We start from the raw sequence: 26,981 nt of genomic DNA on the forward strand, positions 1-26,981 counted from the left end.
CCCTCAGTTTTTCCTGTGAAAGTGGACCCAGGAGGCATCCGGGTGCACCTGGCCAGGCAGGCTGATGTTTATCTTCCTGCCTGACATTCAGAAAGGCTGTGCGCACCCTTCGCTCTCACTAATGAGACAAAATGCTTTCCTTTTGGGAGCCCAAGGCACTTGCTCTTAACCGCCCATCAGGACTTACTCACTTTAAAATTCCTTGCTCTTAAATGTCAAAGACAAATAAGAATATATAAGACAGGCCACTTCCTACCAAGTGAGTCACCTCTTATGGAAATAAGCCTGCTTTTGAAGATTTCATTCTAAGTTTTTCTTGTGAGGGGTGGCTTTTAAGGCAACGCAAGAAGCTCAGAGGGAAACAGGACTTGCTGTGAGCGGTCTCATTTTATGTATTTGCTATAAATGTTCCCTGTTGAGACCAATGCCTGGAAGAGAACTAAACAAAACAAAACAAAATACTATTTAAAAGAAATTTTCAAGCTATACCAAATGTTTTTTTTTTTTTTTTTAATTTTTAGAGAAAGTCTATGGGTACCTTTTGATTAAAAAGGTACAGTATAGAACCTCAAACAGATCCACAAATAATAAATATCCAAGAATATCATGTCAGTGCTGGTTACGCAAATATAGTGTGGATAGATCTTTCCTCCTGGGGAAGACTCATTTGATTTGAGAAAGCAATACAATTCCCCATGAGTTCTTGTAGGTGGAGAGACTATGGACAAATTTATACTTCTAAGTTAACATCAGAACCAACCAAGAATACAATTTTTCCAAACACTGGAAAAACCATGGCAACTCTCATTTTGGTTCTGAAATTAAGCACCTCCTTTTTCTGTCTAAAAGCTGAAAATCAATCAGGGAGCCAGGGAGCATGAAAAAAGGGTTTCCAGTTTCTACCTCCACAATCATGGCATGATTTACAGAGTGAACATAATCATTTTGGTTGGAAACCTCATCCTTCATATTTACTGCCGCCATTGGATTTCACCAGCCTCTGGAGAGACTTTTTCCCCGAAATTAAATACCACAGAGCCAAATCTGACTGTCTCAAAGGGATCTTAACTTTGATCCTTATTAGTTCCTATCACTTCAATTAAGGAGCAGGAGAAGGAGCCACCACTCCCAAAACACAGCATTTTAGAAACAGGCCGTGGTTTTCAAGTTCCAAACTGGAACACGTGATCTGACACTAGAAGTCAATATTTTCAATCCATTGTCCAAGAAATCTAAAATGTGTGGCCACCACGCTTCCAGAACCTGCACAACGTAACCAACCAGGTTCGCCCAGAGGAAACGTGGCTGTTGAGTTGTGAAGAGCCCAGCGGCGAACGCAGGAATGTGAGAGAGGAGGCCGCCATGAGCTGCCCCCACCTGAGAGCTGATGACCGAGCACAGTGAGACTCGCTGGGATGAGAAAGTCACCTAGCGCCAGGGCCGGCCTGCTTGCATCCGTGCCCTCCCCGACCATGCCAATGCGGAGCAGAGGATGTAAATTACACCGTACTGGATTACCAGCTGACAGTCAAGGAAAGATGAGCCAATGGGGCAACCTGTTTCCTTCAGAGGAAAGAAGGCCAATGACGTCAAAGAGCTTCCCAGTAAGAGATGTGGTAACTCAAGCAGTTCTTGGTCTTGTAAACATCCCTGGGCCATTTCACGGGACAAGGAGGCCCAAAGCTCTGCCCCTCCCTTCACGTGGCCCACAGGCATTCTTCCTGCCCTCCGTTTCTAAGTGTCTCTTACCTGCGTCTATTTCAGACCTGCATTTAAACTGTATGCCTGGGCAAGAAGGGGAGCACTTCCTTTGCTTTAGTTATGACTCTTTTTTCTCCTTCTCTGTCCTCCTGCCCACCAGGTGTGGTAGGAGACGTGGGAGGGGGCAGTACGATCTACTAGGAAGACCACCGCACAATGAATCCACTGGGCCTGCTCAGGGCCTCAGGTTCCCCCCGTGAAACATGAGTGAATGGCCATGGGGATCTCCAGGTCCTTTCAATGCCCGGAGTCTGCCGCTCTGCTCAGGTGCTCACACGCACTGACTTACCTGCCGAGGTATTAACCACCGTCACACATATTACTCCTGAACGTTGCAAGGCACGGCCTTCACGCCCAATATGCAGAGTGGAAACCCATAAAATGATGATCAATGAAACTCTAGGCCTAAAATTTGATATCCTGGCCAAACACTAAGAAAACATTTCAGAGGAATATAAAGGTCTGGCAAACGTGCCCTCCTTGGCATCTGAGCCAGGTAACAGGTAACCCTCACGGCCTAGGACTGCCCAATGCCTGGGGAGCGGGTGGGAGCCTGGCGAAGGAACCTGTGTACAAGGTTGGGGTGATGCCACCTGGCTCCTGCCATAAGGACCACAGATTCACACATACAGGTGATTTCTCCCCAAACTCCCCCCACCCCACCCCACCCGCCCCACCAAGGCAAATTGAGAAGGCAAGTGGGACCTCCCTTCCCCTTGTAAGGTTCCTTTGGTGAGCATTTGAGCTGTAGTTTACCTACCGGAATACTTGTGTGAGTGTCCCATCAATACTGGGTGCATGGAGGAATAAACTCAGATGCCTGCTGACTGCTAAGGGAAGAGAAGCTCCAAGCTCCAGCGTGAGCAGGGAATATGCTACCCAGTCCAAGAATCAGGTGACATCCCTCCTTTTACACCTCTACTGCCCCCCCGCCCCAGGTAGCCCCTCTGTTTTCCTCGCGAGGAAAAAAGTCACTACACTGACGGAGCAGCCATATCAAAAAAGGGGCTATACGAACAGGGGAAGGAAAAATGTAAAAGCGCATCTGCTTACCATAGATTCACTAATCAGCAACAACAGCAGGGCTTCTTCAGTATTTTCTTGAGGACAAAAAATGCTGCATAAAGAAAATCAACTTTGAAACATGGCAATTTCAGAATAACACAAAATATTTGACTATGAGCAGAACAAAATGCTAAAAGCGTCAAGATTTTTATATAGAACCCATGCAAAGTAACCTATAATCTGAACACTTGAATTAATTTGCTTTATCTATGGTGATCTATGGAATTTATACATTCTAACTCTGCAGTTGAGTAGCAGGCAACAGAATGAAGTAAAGCTGTAAAAACTAAGTTAAAAGCCCAGATAACATAAATGCCTATTACAGAGACAGAAAGTTAGACTGCCACGAACCGACATTATTTTAATAATCCCAGCTCTATCCTAAACCCCTTATGGAGGTGTAAATTGCAGACATTTTGGTAAAGAGCACTCTTCTTACTTCTTTCTTGCTAACTGGCATATCTTATGTTGTCCTTTAGATGAGATCAGAGACTGGAAGCAATTTTAGAGTTCAAATAATTTCTAGAACACTGTAAGAATGTAGTGAGCTATCAGACTTGACCCTCATGTTTTATTATGGGGTGACATGCAAGAGCTAGCTGTCTTATTCATCAATTTTATGGAATTTGGCTGAATTCTAACATTTTGGACTTTTTTCTTTAAAGCTTTTAAGCTCAATGTTGCTCAGGAGTAGGGAACAATAAAAACCAAACGCAACCCAAATATCCATTCTCCATACGCTCTGAGCATTTTAAAACACTTAGAGCAACGTTTTCCTGTTCTGAAGCGGTAGACTCCTTTGAGTAGAATTGTGTTATCACCAGTTGGGCCAAACTCAGCTCTTTCTCACGAAGTGGAAATGGAGTGTGATAAAAATGAACCTGCTTCAAAGAGCCTCCCCGGTGTTCTACAGAGGACTAAATAAAGACCGAATTTACATCTTCCCAGGGGTAACATTACAATGATTTCGTTTAAGAGATGAAATAATTTCTCCCCAAAATGGCAAAAAAAAAAAAAAAAAAAAAAAAAAAAAAAGGTTTCCAAATTATTATAAATACTGGCTCTCTTTGAAGTGCTGGCAACTTTTGGATTGTGTCAAAAGACCATGAAAAAAGCAAGACAGGAAAAGTACAATGCCTAGCACTCTTTTTACAACTCTGGCTTCCCCAGAGGTAAGAAAACCACCTGTGGAATTGTTCCTTTTGTTCTTGAAGGGCTAAAATTTTACAAAAAGGCTGGCCTGTAAACGGAGTGAGATTCTGGAATTGGCTCCTTTTCATACTTTGGATGAATTTACCAACTCATTATCTGATTGTACAAAAGACAGAGGGAACAAGGGCGAGAATCCTCATTTATGAATAGTAATCATGATCTTGCCAAGGCTCTCAGCTAATGAGAGCCCTTTCTTAAAATCTTCTTCAACAGGGGAAGAACGCTACTGTGTGTGGTAGAAGCAATAGTACGAAATAAATTAATACAGTTTTATCCACCTGCATTTCATCTCTCTGTCATATCTGGCTATTATAAAACCAACGATAGGTTGCATGTCCTAAGGTCAAGGGCACCATCCAGGGGTCAAAGCAGACTCAATTTAGGTGTGCAGAGGGCCCTGAGCAGACCTCTCACTCACAAGAAAGTTCATTTGTAAATAACGACATCAACTCCAAAGCCCGTTATGGTGTCTTTATCATTTTAATATGCCTGGCTACGATATTACTAGGGAATTCCTGCAGAACTCCAGCCCCTGAACCACGACCAGCCTGGTAAGAGCTGAGCAATCAAAGCCAACAATGGCTGCAGCCCCGCCCCCACCCCATGCCGCACTGTCAAAGACGCCAAGGCAAAAACTCCCGTCAGTCCCAGGTCTGCGGGGAAGGACGGGGTTCCGAGAGAAGACAAGGATTCAAATGAGCACTAAGAGGGCCTCTTGACGATGAGGGATCAGCTGATCCGACTGGAAGACTACCCAGACCTTTACATAATTCTTCCCTTTTTTTGTCAGTCCATTTGGTCAAAATTCCCTCATGACGAAGGCGAAAAGGCCCTTCAGCTGGATCAGCCGCAGTCCACTGAGCCGTGCCAAGGCTGGGCTGGGCGAATGCTACAAAACACTGCACTGGGCACAGGGCCTCTGAGTGCCTGGGGAGAGGACAGGCCTCCCCACGAGGCCATGAAGGTGCGCTGTGCGCCGGGGCTGAGGACAGATGCCACCTGGCCCAGCTGGCTGCTCGCACAGCTGCAGCTCCGCCAGCACGCGGTTTTCCTGACCCGACTGGCCGTCTCTACACTTGAATCAGTGTCTTCATCCTTACCCCAAACCTCTGCGCTGGCCACCAGGAGGCTCAGACCTGTATTTGGTGCTCCACGATCACTCCGTTCTCCCCCTACGCCTACAAAACCTTCAGCACAACATCTGACATGCCTACTTTTGATAAATCTTGTCATCATTCACTTCCTGGCACAATAGTGGCTTTTAATCGCGCTCTTTATTTTGTGCTAATTATGAAATCTAATATGCCTTTAATAATAACGAATAGATAATTATCTATGCCAACTCAGATACTTTTTACAAGTTGGAATATAATGAAAGGAAAAGCATAACTGACTGAAATGCACATATATGTGCACCAAGAAACACATATAAGAATGTTCACAGCACTATTCCTGTTGGCCCCATATGAGAAACAACTCAAAAACTAGATCAATACATTGGACTATATTAATAAAAAGGGATTCTATGTGGCAATGAAAACAGACTCTTACTACATGCAAAAACATAGGTAAATCTCCCAAATATGTCAGACAAAAGAAGTGAAACAAAGTTGTTAATGTATAATTCCATTTATATAAATTTCAAAAATAGGCCTGACTAATTATGGTGACGGAAGTCAGGACAGTCAGTGTTGGGCAGGGGGTCGTCACTGGGAGAGGGGATCGAGAGGGACTTTCAGAGTTCTGGCAATGTCCAGTTCTTGATCAGGATGCTAATTATATCTATGTGTTCACTCAGTAAAAATTCATCATGTTTTATACTTTTGATTTGTGTATTTGTCTCAATATATGCATCAATAAAAAGCTTTCTTAAAAAATAAGAGGACAAAAGTCAATAACATTTTTCACAGAAGTATCTAGAAGAAAGGAAATAAAGAGGTCCCCTCTTTTCTCTCTAGGATGGTCAACATTGTGTTTCCTTTTAAACTTCAAGATGGGGAGGGAATGAGCATCCTGTTTCCACTTCACATCCAGGTGACAGTGACAGGGAGTGGAACTTTCTGGCAGCGTTTGCTTTTCAGTTATATTCTATTATGACCAATTGTTCTGATGGTCCCTGTGGTCTGCTGGAACTGGAAGGATCCTGCCCCCTAAAGTTTGCTTTGTACTCAACTGAATTGGTGATAATGTCCTTTTATTTTTTCTGGAGAGAATTGGCTGATCAGATACTCCTGCCTTGGTAATACTGAAGCCCCAAGACAGGCATGAGCCAACAGCTTTCCTCTCTTTACTAATAAACCAGAGTAGGATTATGAACATGCAAAACTAGAAAGTTAATAATTAATGGTGATAACTAAAGGAATAAGAATTAGTGCAGAACTCAATGAAATAGAGAGTAAATATACAATAAAGAAAATCAACAAAACCAAAAGTTGGTTCTTCAAAAAGGTCAACAGGATTTGACAAAAGTTTTTAGCTAGAATGACTCAAAGAGAGAGAGAGAAGACTTAAATTATAAAATGAGAAATGAAAGAGAGGATGTGACTGTACCAACCTTATAGAAATAAAAAGAAATTATAAGGCAATACTATAAATAAATTTCTAGAAAGACAAAAACTACCAGAACTGACTCAAGAAGAAATAGAAAGTCTTAATAGACCTATAACAAGCAAAGTGATTCCAGTAGCAATGAAAATCTTCCTACAAAGAGAAGCACAGGAACAAACGGCTTCACTGATGAATTCTACCAACATTTTTAAAAGAATTAACATCGATTCTCCACAAACTCTTTCAAAAAGAAGAAGAAAAAGGAATACCCCCCAATTCATTCTATGAGGCCAGTATTACCCTAATACCAAACTAGACAAAGACCTCACAAGGAAACTACAGAGCAATGTATTTGTGAATATTGATGCAATGTCCTCAGCAATGCTAGCAAGTCAAGCTGGTTCTACATAAAAAGGAGTAAACACCACGACAAGTGGGATCTGCCCAGGAACACAGGCTGGCTTAACCATAGAAAATCAATGACTATAATATATCGCACCAAGAGAAGAGAGGACAAGACCCAAACAATTATCTCAACAGATGCAGAAAAAGCACTTGATTAACTTAAACACACTTCCATGGTTAAAAAAAAAAACAAAAAACAAAAAAAACACACGCACACACACAAAAAACCTCAAACTAGTAACAGAAGGGACCTCCCTCAACCCAACAAAGGGCATCTATGAAAACCCACAGCTAACATCGTCCTTAATGGTGACAGCCTGAATACTTTTCCCTTCCCAGGATCAGGAACAATACAAGGATGTCCACTCTTGTCACTTCTATTCAACACTGTCCTGGAAGTCCTAGTCAGGGCAATTAGGAAAGAAATTGAAATAAAAGGCATCCAGGTTAGAAAGAAAGAAGTAAAACTAAAAACTGATCTCTATTTGCAGATGACATAATCTTGTATATTAAAAATCCCTAAGGAATCTAAAAACTATTAGAACTAATAAACAGTTGGCAAGACAATGGTATATAAAATCAATAGAATTTATTGTAATAAACAACCCAAAAATGAATTAAGAAAGTAATTCCATTCACTATCAGAAAGAATAGCATACATACAAGCACACACACACACACAAACCTAGAAATAAGGTTAAGAAATAAAACCTTTATACCCTGAAAACTACAAATGTTGAAAGCAATTTAAAAAACCTACACACACACACACAAAATAAAAAAGAAAGAAGGAAAGAAAGAAAGAAAGAAAGAAAAGAAAACCTATACAAACGGAAAGACATGTATGTTCATGGATCAGAAGTTTTAATATTGTTAAGATGGCAATATTTTTCAAGTTGATCTCCAGATTCAATGCATCCTATCAAAATCCTGGTTGTCTCTTTCTTTGCAGAAATGAACTGATCCTAAAATTCATATGAAAATGCCAAGGATGGGGGATAGGCAGGACAACTAAGAGGTTCTGAGTTGACTTTGGGGGTCATGAAAATGTTGTAAAGTTGATTATGGTAATAAAACCACAATTATGTGACTATATTAAAAGCCACTGAATTGTACACTTTAAATAAGTAAATTGTATAGTTTGTGAACTACATCTCAATAAAATGGTTAAAAACCCCTCAAAATCTATATGATCCTATTAACGAATGTCACCCCAATAAATTTAATAATAATAATAATAATACCCCCAAATGTGTGACATGAAGTTTGTGACTCAATCACTGGCCCTGGTATAAAAATGCTCCCTTTAACCGGTAACTGCATTTTCTAGAGCTGTGTGCTGCCTTTATAATTCTCCTTGTACAGATGGGGAAGCTGGTGTCAGAAGAGTGACAGAGTCGTAGCGGGTCAGGAATCAAAGAAGTGGCCAGCACCGTGAGCTTCTCTGCCTTCTAGGGGTGAGGCCACCCTGGAATAGCACCCAAACAGACACAGAGCTCCCTCCATGGGTCCAACTTGACCTGGGGAGGGAGCAGGAACTGAGCTCCTCAATATGCCTGGACCTTCTATGCCTGTCTATTAAGAAGCATCTAAAGCAGAAAAAAAAAAAATCCTAGGGTCTATTTTTAAGATATAAATAGCACTTTAAAAATGAACCCAAATCTGTTTCTAAATAGTTCATTAAGAAGGGTCAGCATTTTTTGAGTTTGGGAATTGCTAGAACAGATGTGCTATGAATCCAGATAGGGGTTAAAGAGTAAACACAGGCTGTGAATTAAGCAAACTCATGGCTTAACAAGGCCAAGACCAAGGGGGATAAAAACTAAATAAAATAAGCCCAGGAAAAAGTGGAGCATATGCTCACTTGTCTGAACCCACACAAGAAATGCAAACAGAACAAGATGACGAGGGAGAGAGATGCCGGGGTCAGCTTAAGAGGATGAAGAGGCAGGGGCTTTGGGACAGGCGGTCCCCTCTGAGAAGGCAACAGCCCGTTTCAGAGGTCACACCTGTGGTAAGAAGCTAGTCCCCGTGTCCGAGTGCTCCTCCAGAGCCTCAGAAGCAGCCCCTGGGGTCTCTTGGCCACATTTCCAATTTGACAACAAGTGGACTGGGTTTCCGCATTTATTCATCATACAAGATCCCCTTCCCTCCATGGAGAGATTCTGAAAAGCCACCACGCCTTCTCCTTATAAGAGCAGGCAACAATGAAAAGCAAAGGCTCTGAGGGGAAGGGTCAAGAACACGTCAACCATCGTCCCAGGCTCCTTACTGGCCCTTCTCCTGGTCTCCGGCCCTTCCTGCTGAGACCAGAGTGCTCCATTAGCCAGTTTTCCTCACAGTTAATCAAGTCCCCAATTTAATACCTAAACTAACCAAGAAGTTCTAAAGAGACACTGCCTTCCAATCACTTGCATGCTATTTAATTCTCCTTCATAGAGCTAATTCAATTTAAAACAATTTTTAAGCAAGAGGACCAAGGAATTGAAGCAAAGAAGAAAGGTTCACTCTGGCTTACACGCAGCTTTGTCCCTGACTGCTGTATTATTATAATGCTGGGGTTCTTCTCAGAAACGGACTGAGAATCCCAAAGACCAACAGTGATGGCTGAGATGAGAGCATTTCCTACTTCAAATGTCCCCACCAGTGCACAGATACTTACTGAAAGTGTGAGAAGTAATGAGGTATTGCTCTTAAGTCGGTAACCAAGGCTTGTTCATCTGGGTTTTTTTTTTCAGGGGGAAAAAAATATCTGCCCTTGAACTTCTACTCAAACCTTGAATTTTCCCAAAGTTCCCCTCCCATCCCGCAACCTATAAAATGAGGATATCAACTCCCATACTTCTCTCCTGAGTAGACGCGGGCTTTCCGAGTGAGGGTGTAGGTTTTTGAGTTCGCTCCTTTCCGGAGAGGGTCGTCCAGAGGTGACTGGCACGGCGGGTCCTCCAGAGGGTTCCAGTAGCTCTGCTCACACATGCCCCGCAACAGGATCTCTGCCAACTGCCTCGCTATTGTCTGGGAACACAAAGGAGCAATGGCAGAGCCATGAGCCTCTTTTGTATCGTTCATTCACTCATTCATTCATTCACTCATCTAGTAAGTATTTTTCAGTCATCACGTTGGGTGACACACCCTTTCAAGACTCATAATTCAATTTTTTGGATGAAGTTTTATCAGTTGATGAAACAAAGAAAAAAGACACGCTACACTAAGATATTTGAACAATTTTAAAACACAAGTTCAGGCCCTTCAAATGCCACCTGCCTCAGTGGCACTCCGAAACACTCGACATGTTTTACACCTGAAACGACTGAAACCTTTAGTTAAGCTCTTTTTCAAAAGCCCTTATAAATAATAGGTCGTCGTCGGCAGCCGTCCGTCTCGAGAGACGATGGTGTAGCTTCTTAAGTGTCTATCTGCACCGCCGAGAATGGCTGTGCAGTCCGACTCGGGAGTGACACGGCATCTGTCTCCTCCCGTGTTGAATTGACATCTTGCGATGACGCTGGAGTGTCCTCTCCAGTGGAGCTGAAGCTACAGAGCCTGGGCAGGGTGATATGGAGGGTCTGCTGTTGCCCATGCAGCAGACCCCCCCTCTCTTCGCAGCTGAAGGGTCCAAGGGAAAGACGGAGTCGATACAGCTTGGCTTCAGGTGCGCTGCAGGAGTTGCCGGTGTTGACTACAACGTCAAACCGCCTTAGGGACTCCGGCTCCGGATTTTCTGTCGGGGTTTACTCCCTTAGCCTTTCCCCAGAAGAGGTATGCCGCAAGGCAGCGGAGGTTTTTTGAAGTCAGAGTTTTCCTTCTCTGAAATAATAGGTAAACAGCAAATATTTTCATCACCTTCCCAATGATGTCTGCCAAAGCCCAAACTTGGAAAAAGAAAACCTACCCAACCTAGGCGATGTTATCCCTGAGAAAACTCTCCTCCCTGATGATAAGACGATGTCCAGTGTAGCTTTTAGGATGCCGTCCTTCTTAGAGCACCACGATCGCCAGCCCTACATGGCCCCTCCCTGGGACTCAGCACCGAGGGGCCCTGGGATTGGGGACCCTGGGCCTTGGGCAGTAGAGAAGGCAAAGTAGGGGCTGTGGCCTCTGATCAAGAAAGACCTTGTTTCAGAGCAGGATAGGCATCTATTTTCTCCTGAGTTAGATACAGGTTGCTATGCTTCTCCTAACTCTGTAGCCCCACTGCCCAGGACAGCACTGTGTGACGTGTGGGGGAGGGGTGTGCTGTAGCCCCACTGCCCAGGACAGCACCGGGTGTGTGACACGTGGGGGAGGGGTGTGCTGTAGCCCCATTGCCCAGGGCAGCACCGGGTGTGTGACACGTGGGGGAGGGGTGTGCTGTAGCCCCACTGCCCAGGGCAGCACCATGTGTGTGACACATGGGGGAGGGGTGTGCTGTAGCCCCACTGCCCAGGGCAGCACTGTGTGTGTGACGTGTGGGGGAGGGGTGTGCTATAGCCCCACTGCCCAGGACAGCACTGTGTGTGATGCGTGGGGGAGGGGTGTGCTGCAGCCCCACTGCCCAGGGCAGCACTGTGTGTGTGACACGTGGGGGAGGGGTGTGCTGCAGCCCCACTGCTCAGGACAGCACCATGTGTGTGACACGTGGGGGAGGGGTGTGCTGTAGCCCCACTGCCCAGGACAGCACTGTGTGTAATGCGTGGGGGAGGGGCGCAAGGCATCCACCAAGAAGTATTTTGTGGACTGAGGCATATGTGTTCATTTCCACTGACAAGAGAGGAAGGTAAAAAAATGAATAAATAAAAGAGAAGAAAGAAAGAAAGAAAGAAATCCCTCTGAAAACGGAAGCACTGCCCCTCTGGTGGCTCTGGCCACCCCACACCAGCCGGAGGTGGCAGCAGAAAAGTTCTACCAGCACTTTCCCACCGGTGTTAGGGCTCATCTTCCCTGAGAAAGGGCCTTTTTAAATAAGTACTCTCCAGAAGAGAACTTTGCTAGCCTTGCATCCATGTGAAATCTCTTAAAACACCACAAGGAAACTTAAGTGCAACCCAATCACTAGCTTAGTGGTTGCCGAGAATTACTGTGCAAAGGCCGATTTCCCTGATTATTGTCAGGTAAGACCCATTGGCTTTAACTGTCTATAAACACGTAAAATTAAATCACTCCTATCATCCCCAGCTGAGCCATCTGTAAAGCTCTCACAAGAACACAATTTCCAGGACCTAAACGAGTCCTGAACTGTTTTCCTAACCCTTCCGTTCCAGTTCCATTTTGATCTCACTGCAGTCATAAAAGCTAATGACTCCTTTCTGCTGGAAGCGTCAACTGGCAAAAATTACCTCCACTCACGAGAGCTGAGAAACAAAATGTTAAAGGGAAAAACAAAAATGAACAAGGCCTTCATTTTGTGGATCTGGAGGGATTCTAAGATTATAAAAATTTCTGCCCTGTAGTCAGTCTGCCTGTCGGCTACTAGACAGCAGGGCTGGAGCAAATCCTTTTCCCTCAGGGTATTAACGTTCCAGGGAGACTTAGAAAATGAGGTTTTGATGTGATTGCACATTATAAAGGCATCACCTCATCAGTGCCTTACCAATTAGATGGGATGCTTGTTTTCATTCACTGAAAGCTCAGATGAAGTTCAGGAAGGAAGGTTAAATATGAGGAATCATCAGCAAGATCACCAGCGCCTATCATACCTTTTTTGTTACACTGAGGTTTCATTTAGCTTGCAGTTTAAATGCTTAAAAACTGCTGGTAATGTTACAGAACGGAGATGTCCAAAAACCCCCAGAGCCTGCAGGCTGGGTGATGGGGAGAAGGAAGCAGCTTTCAGGGTGCGTTCACATGCCTGGGGCTAGTGGCTAGGGTCTTTGTTATGCAAGTGTATTTAATGCATACAAGGCCCAGAAGATGGGAGGGGTCTTGGACCAGGGGATGGTATGGAAAAAGCACACAGAGCCTGCGTGAGGTTCTGTGAATGGTCAGAACTGGGGACCATGCCAACTGCGTCACAAGACGCTGTCAGGGATTTAAAAATAAGCGGCAGACATTTTAGTGGGGCTGACCGTGCGGATTTGAAAAGGAAGGTTCTCCATATGGTTTTGGTGAAGGGGTTCTCCATGCAGATTAGAAAGGAGGGCACGCCATGCGGCTTGGAAAAGAGAGGTACACCATGCTGCTTTGAATAGGAGAAAACACCTTGCAGCTTGGAGAGGAGGGGATGCCTTTGTGGTTTTGGAAAGGAAAGGCTGGGAATCCAAGCGGTTCTGGAATAAAAGCTGGCGGGCACCACAACACAGAAAGGCCTCCCCAATCAGAATTGAATGATTGGCAGCTACCGGTAAAGCTGAACTGTGTCTAGGAAGTAGGGAAACGGTTTCTCTAACTTTTCTAAAACTGGCCTGATTTGGTAAGGGGAGGCTGAATCATGTGTTTGTGGGTGTTTTAAAGAAAATAAGACTTAACGGCAGAAATCCGCAAATAATCTAAATCTATATAACTGTTAAATAAACACTTCTTTTTCTTTTCACTAAACTCTGGTATTGAGAGCTATAATTCTGGTAGCGGGCAATCGGGCCCCTAACTGAACAGCCTGTGGGTTCTGTTTCGATCGGAGCAGCTCAGGGGTTCTGTTACAATAACTATCAAAAGAATTCAGAATTAAAGGAACGAAAGGAGGAAGGGGGACCTGAGAGAAAACTCGAACTTTTATGTACAAACTTGGTTGTGAAATGCACTTTCAAAAAATATATGTATATTTTAAAGCTTTTAGAGAGGGGAAGGGAGGGAGAAAGAGAGGGAGAGAAAATCAACGTGTGGTTACTTCTCACGCGCCCCCAAATGGGGACCTGGCCTGCAACCCAGGCCTGTGCCCTGACTGGGAATCAAACCAGTGACCCTTTGGTTTGCAGGCCAGTGCTCAATCCACTGAGCCACACCAGCCAGGTCATAAACGCACTTTTTTGTCTGCATTTTAATTGTAGTAAAATTCACATAACATAAAGTTTACCATTTTAATAATTTAAAGTGTATACACCAATGGCATTTAGTACATTCACAATGTTGAGCAATCATCCCCACCGTCTAGTTCCAGAACATTTTCATTATCCTCAAGGGAAACCCCAAGTCCCTTTAAATCCTCACTCCCCATTCCTTGCCCTTCCAGACCCTGAGAACAACGAATCTGCTACCTGTCTATAGATTTGCCTATTTGGGGTATTTTCCTCTAAATGGAACCATATAATGTGTGGCTTTTTGTTTCCAAGGTTCATCCATGTTGTAGCAGGTGTCAGTACGTCACTCCTCTTGATGGCTAAGTGACACTCCGTTGAATGGATGGACCATATTTTGCTTATCCAGTCACTGGCTGATAGACACCTGGATTGTGCCCATCTTCTGGCTGCTGTGACTAGTGCTGACCGTTCAGGCACAAGGTTTTGTCTGAACACCCATGTTCAATGCTTTGGAGCATTTATCTAGGAGCGAGGTTGCGGTACATGTACTTTTAAATCCTTCTCTGCTATGATCTCATACCAGATGGAGTCTGACAAAGCAACTTTTCCATCTCAGAAGAATATCACAAATTTGCAATTATCAGCCAATTTAAAAAGAATCACATGGTTATTAAGACTGATGAAAACACGGATGGATGGCGTTAGCTGGAGAAGCTTTCTGATACCCAGAGTGAGCCAAGACTCCAGTAAATGAGACCCGGAAAGTGCGTCTCAACTAGGACGGACAAAGAATCACCGTGGAGACGGAATCCCCAGGTGCCCCGGTCCTGCCCCAGAACGCCTCGGCTGGCACTTCTGAACCAGGCATCGGGCACAGGGACGTGTCTGAGGGCGGGGTGGAGGGGGTGGGGTGACAAAAGCAGGTTTACAGTTGTGAGTACCCTAGACACAGAGCTTATTCTTGTGCAATTACTTATTAATTACTGTACTATTTTCCATATGCACACTGTAAGCCTACTTTTGCCCCACCCTGTGTGTGTGTGTAAGTTTCCTCTGAGAATTCTGACACACACCTTTGATTAAGCACTCAAAGAATACAAACAGTTTAACTTAGGTCACATGAAGGTCATCAGCCAAGAGCAAAGGTCTACTTCCCTACTGTTAACACGGGCCAGGTAAGAGCAGAAAAAGTCCAGGGGTGGCTCCAGTCCCCCCAACTGTAATTCCCAGAAAAAAGAAGAAAAACATCAAAGAAACCTGTCTTCCTACCTGATGTATATTCAGAATCCTACCTTACAGGATTTTTATAAGTTCAAATACATTGACTTAAAAATCATAAACCTTATAATGAAAGATATTCTCTAATTCTGAAAAATAACATTGAAGTAAGCAGCAGGCAGATCCTGACAGTGTATTTAATATTCACTCCTTTTAATAAGAAAAAAACATCCATTTCCTTAATGAATCAATCTATACTTTTGAGAGTCAACAATATGAACAAATGATCAATATTTAAGCAAGTTTGAAAGCCTGGCTTTTTCAATGTGCTTTTAAAATAATTATAAGAATATTTGCCAATACGAGGTCTGTCCAGAAGGTATCCAGCCATGTAATATGAAACATAGAGACATTTATTAAAGATATAAGAAACATTGTGCATAGAACAATGACGCCTCAGTCCCTTCCAAGCAGGCACCTTGGGACCTCACACAGTTCTCCCAATTGTCATCAGCTGCCCCGTTGTATTTTCCTGAATCTCATGGATGGTCTGAAATCTCTCACCTTTCAAAGGTGATTTTAGTTTTGGGAAAAGCCAGAAGTCGCAGGGCACCAAATCTGGGCAGGAGGGGGCCTGAGTCACCTGGGTGATTTGATGTTTCGCCAAAAGACTGCACGAGACGTGATACGTGAGCGGATGCCTGTCATAATGAAGCTGCCAATCACCAGTTGCCCATGGCTGTGGCCTTCTAAGTCATCCGAATAGTTTCCACAGAGGATTGTTCAAGCTTCACACAAAATGAGGTTCGTTGCTCTACTCACTGAGTCGTTTTGAATGCGATGGCCACACAGTACACATGCTCACTCAGAGGTGTCTACCGCCCCCACTGACTAGTACAGTGAAGTCATCATTGTTCACGCATGTGCATTCCAGCCCACTCGCCTTGGCTGTCAGCTTACATAGACATCATGCAAACCATTCTCGTTAACATTAACAACGGCTGGTCTTTTTCCGGACAGACCTCGTGTTACCAGTTACTTACATTGTGCTTCCAAAGCTTGGAAGGAGCTGTTCTTATTGACCAGCTGAGAAATTGTATGGAATGCTGGGAATAGATCAATTTGAGGGAAAAAAGGCAACAATTTTTATGCATATTTTGCAAGATATGGATAAAAATTATGACTTTTTTGAACTTCCTAAGGCACCTATAAATCACATCAATATGCAAATAAATACTGAAGACCAAGTGAGCTGGTGGTCTGTGTGTGTGTGTGTGTGTGTGTGTGTGTGTGTGAAATCCATCTTCTCTCACCCGCCCCATTCTAGGAAAGTCTATGGCTTAGTCGTCTACCCCACGAGTTGTATGTGAGCAATTAAAACTCTGGAGACACCGAAATGAAGATACAGCCGCATTTTCCATGACAGGCATCCATTAGCCTTGTCCAATTGCATCCTCTTCCACAGCATTTAAAGGAATCATGATAAAGGGAGGACCACAGCACCAACGACGGAAGACCAAAGAAACTGCAATCTTACATGGGGTTGCTACATCAGCAGTGACCGGTGGCATTTGCTTGCTTCCAGTTAGCACCAGGCCTTACCCCAGACACTCACTCAATGGCTGTGGCTCTGAAGGGCGAGCCAGGATGGTAGAATTAAGGAAGCACCCCAGAAATGAAAGGGAAAGGATGAAAAAGGCAGAGGGGGAACTCAAGTCAACAGGAGAGCCAAGCTGATGCTCAACCATTTCCTTTAACTAGATTCTATATTTCTCTTCTAAGTTTTATAGTCCATATAATTAGTTGAACAACTAGGTACTGCTCAGGGTCGGATCTGCTTTGTTCTGTCTGGATTATGTATGAATCATTAGCAATGGTGTCTGGGAGGGCTTATATCCTACCTGCCTTACAGGATCCATTTCTCATGTTTCAACAGAGAGCACTACTGATAAGCAACCGAAAAGATGCCCAGCATCATTAGCCACCAGGGAAATGTAAGTCAAAACCACAATGAGACAGCTCTTCACACCCACTAGGATGGCCACAGCTAAGAAGACAGATAATAATAGCACATGCTGTCAAGGATTGAAAAACTTGGAATCTTCATAACTTCTGGAAAGAATGTAAAATGGTGCGACCGCTTTGGAAAACAGTCTGGCAATTCTTCTAAATGTTAAAAATGGAGTTACCATATGATCCAGCAATTCCACTCCTGAACACATATACCCACATAAGAACTTGCCTCAGAATATTCACAGCAGCATTATTCCCAACAGCCAAAAAGTGAAATAACCCAAATGTCCATCAAGTAATGGACAGATAAATAAACTGTGGTACATCCATGCAATGGAATATTATTTGGTAATAATAAAAAGGAAATAAATACTAATACAGGCTACAACATGGATGAGCCTTAAAAACATTTTCCAAAGTAAAGGAGGCCAGTCACAAGAAAGAGCACGTATTGTATAATTCCATTTATAGGGAATATCCAAAGTAGGCAAATCTGTAGAGACAGAAAGTAAATTAGTGATTGCCAGGGGCTGGGCACGGGGAGAACGGAGGTTGACTACTAATGGGTATGGATCTTCTCTGGGGGTGATGAAATGTTCTGAAATTAAATATTAGTGATGGCTGAACAACCCTGTGCATATACTAAAAACACTGACTGTAAGTGGGTGAATTGTATGGTAGGTAAACTATATCTTAATTATATATATATATATATGGGGGGGAGGGACATGTCCTCACTGAGTCACTGATCACACTTACCATGCGCAGGTTTTGAGTGGTTCTTGTTTCGACTGCTCTGAGGAGCTCTCGAAATCTCCCGACTCCTCTTGTCAAGTTCCTGTGTGCACACAGAATTTGACAGGGTTTCCATCTGGTGTGCATTAATATTAAATAGTTTATACACCTATTTCAATGCATTTTATCTACATAAAAGCTGTCGGTTAGATTTTCAGCAAACAATTATTCTGAACATGTCTGTCCCTCTTTGTTCCAGCTGAAAAAGTTGACCTAGGCACCGATGGATTTTTGTGCTTCTACAACCAAATTTTCCCAAGAAAACAAATTCTGAGGCTCCCTCCCCACCCCGCCGCGCACAAAGCAAGAGATCTGGAAAGAGTCTTTCTTCACTCCTATAACAGCTCCAGAGTTTTCCTGCTCTGTTGAGCAGCACTGAATCTGTCTTTTCATCTCAAAGGCGGGTGGCAAACGGGGAAGAAGAATATCCACAAGGCACTGCATGCAACATGGGGAAAGGCTTCTTATAACTTGTAAGTTTTGTGGGCAAGACTGAGATAAAAGGTGTGAGAAGCGAGGGGCTCCACCGAGCAACCGCTCCGCATCTTTGAGAACATATATCACTGCCCAATAAATCCATCAGGCCCACCCTCCTCCCCGCACGCTGCAGCGAAGCAAGGGTCAGAGGCCCCTTCCGCAAGCGACCGTCGGAACATGGAACCTGAGCTGCCTGGCTGTGCTCAGAGCACATCTCATCCCGTTGCCCCACACACTTCCCAGGGACATGCTGGCCGACACATTTCGTTAAGGGACAAATGATTCTTTAGTAACATCCTGGTCAATGTATCCAGGTCCCACGTGTCCTCTCTGAAAGCCGTCTGCTCAGCGGGCGGCACTTGCCTGCCAGTCCCTTTACATCGAGCGCTGCTCCCACCTATGACATAACTCGGGGATATTTATAACCTGCTCGTTAGAACACATCTCATCTTTCCAAAACGCCGCAGCGCGGGTCAGCCGGTGCAAACCTGTCAGCCAGCCCTGCAGGCTGTGGCAGATGCTCCAGGCACTTGGCTCTCTTCTTGGATGACATTTTAAATTACACAAAGGTATTAAATCAAACTGAATGTGGGTTCTGTATGTTACAAACACTCACAAGGGCTATTAATTCGTCTCTTATACCTCCATGACATCCCAGAACTCTCATTCACAAGAACAGCCCCAGAACTTAGATAAGAGTTTATTGGCACAGGTACATAAATACTCCCATATTCCTCCCACCCACGCATATCAGGTGATAGCAGATCAGAAGCTTTATGATGGCATAAAAAGAGAAGCTTGTGCTCAGGACTCCAAGCAGCGCTAGAGGAAATCTAACAGAGACGTGAATAAAAATTAGGTAACAGGCCTTGGGACATGCAATCTACTTTGCTTTTCCCTTCACTGGTTTTTATGGGATCCATGTTCACAGGCAACACAGCACGTCTGCTTTGGACTGAATCTCGGTTCTCCTAAGTACCATGGGGGGAAGGAAACGGCTACAGCTAACACATGGATGGCAGGGCAGAGTGGTCTAATTTTACCCCAGAGCCACAGACGAAGCTCCTATGACGCACGAAAGAAACGGCATGAAACGGGCAGGACCGAGACCACATCATCAGAGACCCAGGTTTCAAAGGCTGGAATTGGGCTCTGAAGGGGCGGCATCAAATCTAAGTCCTGTAACGCAGGGGAGGCTCGAAGACAGGAACTGGCCGTTCAGAACGTCCCTGTGCCCTCCCTGTGGAAGGAGTTACTTATCCAGGCACAGGAGCACAGAATCTTCTAGATATAAATGACCTAACACTCTCCAGTCCTTATGGCACATAGGTGACATGGCTTGCTCAGGATCACAGACCTAGCAAGACAGCGAGCGGGGGGCTCTGTCCCCTTCTTTGGCAAAAGAAATATAAGCTCTCAGACTGAAGTGCAACTCTAGGAGAAAGAATAAAATATGAATGCAAGAGCTCAGGGCTATGTTTTGTATCACTAATATGCAAATTACTACACACACACACACACACAGAGTACAAATTGCATGCATTCCAGTGATCACAGTTAATGAGATACTCCTAGGAACCAGTTGACAACTGGAAAAGAAAATCCGTCGGCCCAGGTGAAGCAGTCGTGTCCGAGGGTAATGCGTCTGCTACCTCCAAAGAGAAACGATGGATGCATTCACCTCCCCTCAGAGGCGCTGGGCGGTTTCTCCGTGCAGGACCGAGGCCCTCTGGTGGACGGCTGCAGGAAGTCTCTGGGACCGAAGGGATGCCCACACCTCACCGCACCAAACCCACAGCTGAGGGCGTATTCCCGAAGCAGCAATACCTTGGAAGTACGTACACGTTTTTTTCTCAAACTGTTTCTAGTTTAGTTCTGGAGAGAGCTTAGGATTCAGAATCAAATTCTTCCACACACTGGGAGGCACCTTGCTTGGAAACAAAGGATCCACAGTAACCGAGAATGTCTCAGCGGCCTGGGGCTGTGCTAGTCCCAGGAGCCTGGCGCCGTCGGCCACCACGAGGCTGCTGTCTGACCACAGAGCAACACTACAGTGGGAAGGAGGAGGAGCTGAAGGTGAAAGACTGCACATTTTAAATATCAGAAAAAGAAAAAGTATCCCACATGCAAATACATACAATTCTCATCGACTCACACATTTTTTTGGCTACGTTATTTTATTCAACCAATCACTTTCACTGTTGACAGCAGAAAAAATTATTTTTTAAACCTATATGGGTCATCATGATAGAAAGGAACAGAAAAGGAAATTAACTTGCAAGAATGATATTCTAAATGCTATGAAATAATCCAGTTCGAGGGAAATAAACAAAAGCCACAGACTGCTTTCATGTCTCCGAGCTATCAGTTTATTCTAAAATCTTGAGATCCGTTCATTATCTGGAGGGAACTGTTGCTTAGAGATGCACTCTAAAATGAAGGAGCGAGCCAAGGAGTTTCCCCGGCTTTGAGGGTTTCCTCCGACCCTTGACGTGAGGCCATTTAATTCCATTTCAGCACCCTCGACAGACAGGACCACAATGTCAGAACTCATTATGGTAAACTATTCTCAGAATGAATGTTCTTGCCACAACCCGAGCAGTGGGTACTTTGGCACGCTGTCAGAACTTGGGGTTCACCTCCCGCACCTTTCTGATCTGGGCGCGTTTCGGTCCGTGTCGAATGATTCCCAAACGGCTCAGCCGTGACCAAGGAGAAAGGGCCAGCAAGTCCCTTCAGGAACAGCCAGTTGTTCAGCCTGACAAACAGGCGAAATCACGTGTTCACCTTCCGACACCACTGCCTGTCCCCCGCCCGGCAGGAAGAGCTCCGGCCAGGGTCCCGCAGGCAGCCAACTACTCTGTCTCTGGCAGGAAAGCCCACTCCCTTGTCATGGGGGCACATTCTTCTTCTCCCTTGACCTATTTCCATTTTTTTCTTCTCTCCTCCCTTTTCTTCCAGGTTTCATCCACTTCCCTCTGAATCTCTTCCTTCCAGGGCTTGTCTGCTGGCCCCGAGGGTCAGGGCAAAAGCAAGACCTCCTTGCGGACACCAGGGCGGGCACGGCTGGCCAGCACGTGGCTTGCCTCTTGACCCCCTGAACCCGGCAATTTCCATCCTGGGTACAAGCCTACCAAGGTGCCTGGTTCTGTTCCACAACTCGGAACCACAGTCTCAGCTCTTTGAGACTGTCATCTGGGCTTTGGTCCCATCAAACCAAGGGGGAAATGTATATGGGAAGGAAGCCAGAGCTCCAAAATCAAACTCAAGATGGAACGCTTGGAGAATGAGAACCACGTCACCTCATGATGGGTGGCTCCTTCAACAGCAAGCTACAGATATTGTTTTGTTCTTTCTCTTTTCATTTCTTGGGAGGAAGATGGGAAAACACAATTTTTCCCCTTACTTTATCCTTCCAAGTTATCTTCTGACCTCAAACTTTGGTCAGGCCAGCAATATACTTAATTTCAATATCAACTGTCACTGTTATGCAAACTCAGAGTTCTGAAGTGAATAAAATACTTTCTGGACTGCATGTCAAATCCCCAGGTAATAAGGAAAAGGCACCCTGTGGGACTATGTTCACTATTTTATTTTTCCTTCTCTGTGACTGAGAATTTATAACTAAAGGTCAATTATAGATCAAGTCAACACAATAGATCTCTCAGAGCTAAGAAATCCTTTGGCTTTTTGCATGATTAAAGTACCAAGTCCCAGGCTTGTCCCTGAGGACACACTGGTGAACAAAGGCCACCAGCCCTGCCTCAGGGAACTTAGATGGCTTCACATCCCCCATAAGAATGTAAGCGTCTGAGGACCAAGATCTTTGTTTTGCTCCCTGACATGTCCCACATCCCTCAAGCAGAGCCTGGCAAACAGAAAGTGCTCAATAAATATTCATGGAATGAATGAAATTCAGAACTACGATGAGCCAATGAACCAAGACCCCAAGGGGATACACTTTCTGCCTGTCTCTTGCCCCCTTCTTCCTCACTGCATATGATTGGCAGGCAGCACAGCAAAGCACTCTCTTCAACAGAATACATCTATATCCTCAGCGGCTTCGCAGCATGGGTACCACCTGTACCAAGTGAAGGCGGCCCTGGGCTGGCCTGGCCTGACAGCTCGCAGACAGCCATGTGGACATGAGGATTATCCAAGCACTTCAGGGAAACTTTCCCGCCCATGCGCATAAATGTCCTAAGGAACTTGAAGTCATCCTTCAAGACCCTGGTCAAAGGCTACCTTTGGGAACCTTCTCCTACCTTCTACAGGAGGACAAAGGCACTCATCCTGGGTGCTGCCAACAAGTCTGCATGGATTTTGAGCATAAGGGACACTCAACACGCTGATTTTTGTATTTACGTCTGTCCTTCTACCAAACTGTGACTGTGTTGAGAGCACAGGTCTCTTTGTACCTACCTCTCCGTGCATGTAGTGACACCCAGTGAGCTGGGCACCTGCCCACTCCCCCCAAAGAAAAGAGTGAGCACAGTCTTATATTCTGAGATCCCTTTCCCATTCTCTTGGCTGAGAAGAGTTTTCTTGATTACCAAGACAACCAGTAAAGCAGATACTTCTTACATCGTGAGTCAGGCCCGTCAGTATTCTGCACAGTCAACACTAGGAAAACCCTAGGAAAACAGAAAGATAACATGCATCTCTGGGTCTGTCTCCCTTCATTCTCAAGCTTGGGAACTGCTTCCCTTGCATGTATATGACCGTTAGGATCATCTATTTGGAAAAGCCTGAAATGAAAACCAGATATCCCGATCTGGGAAGTGGGAGAAGAAAAAGACACCCTGCACAGGCCACAAGGACACTTCTGGCTGGCTATTAGGGAGCTGTTTTTCCCAGAATGGATTCCAGCTTCTGTTCCCTGCGTACACATTCTTCAGCTCGTATCCAGTGACATGGATTTGTGAAGACAGATGGCTTGCTGCACTCAGGGGCCAGGGATCAAACCCACAACCTTGGCCTCGTTAGCAAGGACTCTCCTGATGCACGGAGCGAGCCAGCTGCAGCCTCGATATAGTGACGGAGGGCGTGACAGCCGTCCACGCTGGGATGCGAACAAGCAGGCAAAGCTTCCGGAAGTCTCATTTCAAACCTAATGAGAGTTGTACTAGGCTTAACAACATTTTTCTGACTACCTCAGCACCGGAGGCTTCCTCGTGACAAAAGCCGAGGAAATTGGGCGTCTGGGTCAGCCAGCCAGGCAGCAGGCTGTGCACGGGGCAGGCTCTGCCACCGGGCACCCGAGGCACAAGTCCAAAAAGGCACAGAGAGCCTGCTGGGGGTCGCAACAGGGACACGCGTGGGTCCTTCTGATACGGTGCGTGGAAGCCTAAGGACGACAGCTGGACAGACTGCCCCGGGGGCTCAGGCCAAAGGGCAACTCGCCCTCTGGCTGTTCCTTCCCACCGGCCCAAAGCCCGCATCTCTGAGTAAAAAGAAACGGGACAGGCTCGTCGAGCTCCTGTCCTTCGTCCTTTCCAACCTTTGGGAATGAGTCAAAGGATATCAATCCTCATTCAAAAAATATATGTTGAGGGCCTACTGTGCACGGGGGAGGCCATAGTTAGCCAGCCAACAAACATCTTCCTCGTGAACTTGGGATGATGCTCAGCTGAACCCCAGAGGCCAAACAGTATTTAACACAGTGGGACTCCTCAATCTAATAATATATTTTTAACAAGCAAAGCCAGCATCTAACATATCAGGGATGTTCTGCGGAGTATCCACCTGGAAATCCATAACCTTATCTATATCCCTAAACTTAGCCTCTGGAGCCAAGACTGCGTGGGCTCAAATCCAAGCTTTGCAACTCACTAGCCGTTGACATGGGGGGAACATGCCTATGCCTCAGTTTCCTCATCTGTAAAATGGTGATAACAAATGCACCCACCTCACAGATTGGTTACAAGAATTAAATGAGTTAATACATGTAGTAAGTGCTTTTTCGGTGTTTGCCATTATGACTGCTATTATCCTCAAAACTTTGCCATTGTTCAGTTTTGGAATTCGAGAGTCTATCTTCCAGTCAATCTATAGCACGTGAAAGTCTGTTTTACTTCTCTGGAGTCATTTCATTGTAAAGGAAAAAACAAAACAAAACACATTCCCCAGTTGGATCCTTCATTCACTTTGCTATTTATTGAAAGCCTATCGTGGCCTCAATAACAAAAGACAGCTGATGTCAGGTGAGGATAGAAAAATCCTCCTCCTTTGGGACTCTGTGGCCATTCTCCCAGGAAATGATGGGGACATCTCCTGAGAGTGCCGCTGTCCATGGGAAGGAGTACCGAGCCTCCACCAAAGGCCACAAGGCCAAACGCAACACTGATGAGCAGAGGAGCTGAGGGTGTTGGCAACTGAATCCTTCTTGTTCTACCTCAGTTAACACAGCTGACACTGGAGATCGTCCTGAGTCAATCAACAGGGCCAGACCACACTCAAAACTGTAAACGTGGGTGGCTGAGCCACTAAAGGTGGTGTAAGTGACTCAAATGGGTGGTCTGGGCGGTTGAATCACCAAGGTTTTATGAGAGCGGAATACGGAGCTGACAAGAGAAAAGCCAAGCACCAACATGGTTTACTTCCACCGAGGAACGTGTTTGCTCCAGACCCAGCCCAAGCTGGAAGACAGGCACCTTTAGCGTGAGGACAGCGGGAGCGGCTGGGGCTCTGAATGACGGGCTTCATAATACGAGCAGGGACACCGTTCATTACACAGATCACTGATGAGCACCAGGCCAATTTAATATTCATTCTAAAAGTCAATCATCAAGTGGAAGAAAGACAGTCTAGGAGGTAGACATGGTCTGCTACCAATATGACTTCAAATTAATCCATTCGTAGCAGCAAAGCCACACAGATAAAGGGGCTTCTGGCTGTCCTGGTTGTCTGGCCAACTGGCTGTGGGGAGAGAGAAAGGAGATCAAGGGGAAACAGTCCTTCCAAACGCACCCCAACACTTGAGCTAAAAGTTAAGGGCACAATGTTCACTTCCATTTCAATCAGCAGAAAACAGGAGAACTGCATTTCTAAAACAACCTCTGGGCACAATATTTCAAAAGCTATGACTAATAATGTCCAAGGGACTCATTTTTTAAAAAGACCTTTAAACACAGGGGTCACTGGTGCAAATAGCTTCAGGAGACAAGCCGGCAGCAGGGGAGAGGCTGGGAGGGAACCAGGAGTGAGGCGACCCCAGGGCGGGGCTCAGGCCTGCCTGCCTGCCGGGTCCTGTACCAAACCAGGCCACTCAGCAGGGAGCGACGAGGCTTTGCTGGCAGCTTGGTGCAGAAAAGCCTCTGATACTGTGACACTGGCCGTGGGGAAATACAGCAGTATTGCTCGGTGGGCAGCAGCATGGTGGCATTCGGGATTCTCACACATTCTCCTGAGTCATGCCAGATAACGTTGCTCGGGCCTGGGAAAGACCTGTAGGTTGCGGATAAAAAGAAGAGAAGGGCAAAGGTCGAGAGCGATCAGGGGACAGGGAGGAGGAAGGGAGAATGGAATGTGAGACACGGGGACACACGGCAAAGGGCAGATGCGCAAGGCGCTCGGCACACGCTGGGAAGCGTAAGCGCGAGGGCAGCAGACCTCACCCAGGTGAGCCCGTGCCCTGGTCCGCACAATGGGACGGAGGCCTCCCCCCAACGCCTGAGTGAGAGGACACTGTCAAGCCCTGGCCCAGTGCTCGAAATCATGTCCGACACCCCATTTCCCAGCCACTGCTACCTCCCGCCACCAACCATCTGGTCTTCCACTCCACAGATCAACATTTACTGGGAAGAAGCCAAAAAGAGCCACTGGTATGTCTGTGTATCTTTGGTTTGGAAGAAAATAGTGCACAACCAGAACTGTTTTCTAGAATATACTATGTGAAATTTTTCATCTCGATTAACAAGTCGTTTTATGAGCGAGACAGCAAAGGCTCCGAGAAATGATGTCACGTGCCCGTGACCATCATACGGCCCACCCACCAGCAGCAGAGCTGGCATCTGAACACAGGCCCCATCCGATCCAGCGCCCAGAAAAGCCGAAGATGATCCCTGTCACGCAGAAGCCCGCCAACAAGCTGGAAACTGTGACTAACCCCCGTGACACCAGAACAAAAGCACTGCATGGCCAGGAGAGCAGCGTGAAATCTGGGAGCGGAGTGCCAGACGCGGCCTCTCCATGGGCCCGCGGTTGGGGTGGATGGCAAAGGGACGGAGGACACCGACCTCCGAGGTAAGACAGCGGCAGGCAAAGGCGCTAACGCTGACAACATGAGGACAACAGAGAAGTGAGTCTGCAGCAAGGCGCTAGGACGAGGCTCGAAATCGGATTCTTTCATCCTTCCTCGTTTACTTTGGCGGAAAAGTCACAGCCGATCACTCGGTGAGCTCGGCAGTGCCTCTGCCCCAGCTATACAAACAAGCTGTGCTAAGCACATTAGCGGGACAAATGTGATCCGTGGGGCGAATATTTAATTTGTTCCAGGGAATGAGCTATTTTCAAGCCCCTCCAAGCCATCCACAGGAGCTGGCATTTACTAATAAA

General features: G+C 45.6%; 1 protein-coding gene across 7 annotated transcripts in view; it reads right to left on the bottom strand.

The window, feature by feature from the left end:
• TTC7B (tetratricopeptide repeat domain 7B) overlaps positions 1-26,981 on the bottom strand; it is a 215,858-nt gene that overhangs the window by 110,801 nt on the left and 78,076 nt on the right. For all 7 annotated transcript variants that reach the window (XM_090271296.1, XM_090271294.1, XM_090271292.1 and 4 more), the window contains 3 exons: positions 17,913-17,991; positions 9,833-10,005; positions 2,815-2,878 (listed from right to left, as the gene is read on the bottom strand). In XM_090271296.1, the coding sequence (XP_090127422.1) occupies positions 2,815-2,878; positions 9,833-10,005; positions 17,913-17,991 (316 nt within the window). The remainder of the gene's footprint in view (positions 1-2,814; positions 2,879-9,832; positions 10,006-17,912; positions 17,992-26,981) is intronic.

This window comes from Furipterus horrens, unplaced genomic scaffold, assembly GCF_987537825.1.
Source record: "Furipterus horrens unplaced genomic scaffold, mFurHor1.1.pri manual_scaffold_3, whole genome shotgun sequence".
Taxonomy (NCBI): Eukaryota; Metazoa; Chordata; class Mammalia; order Chiroptera; family Furipteridae; genus Furipterus; species Furipterus horrens.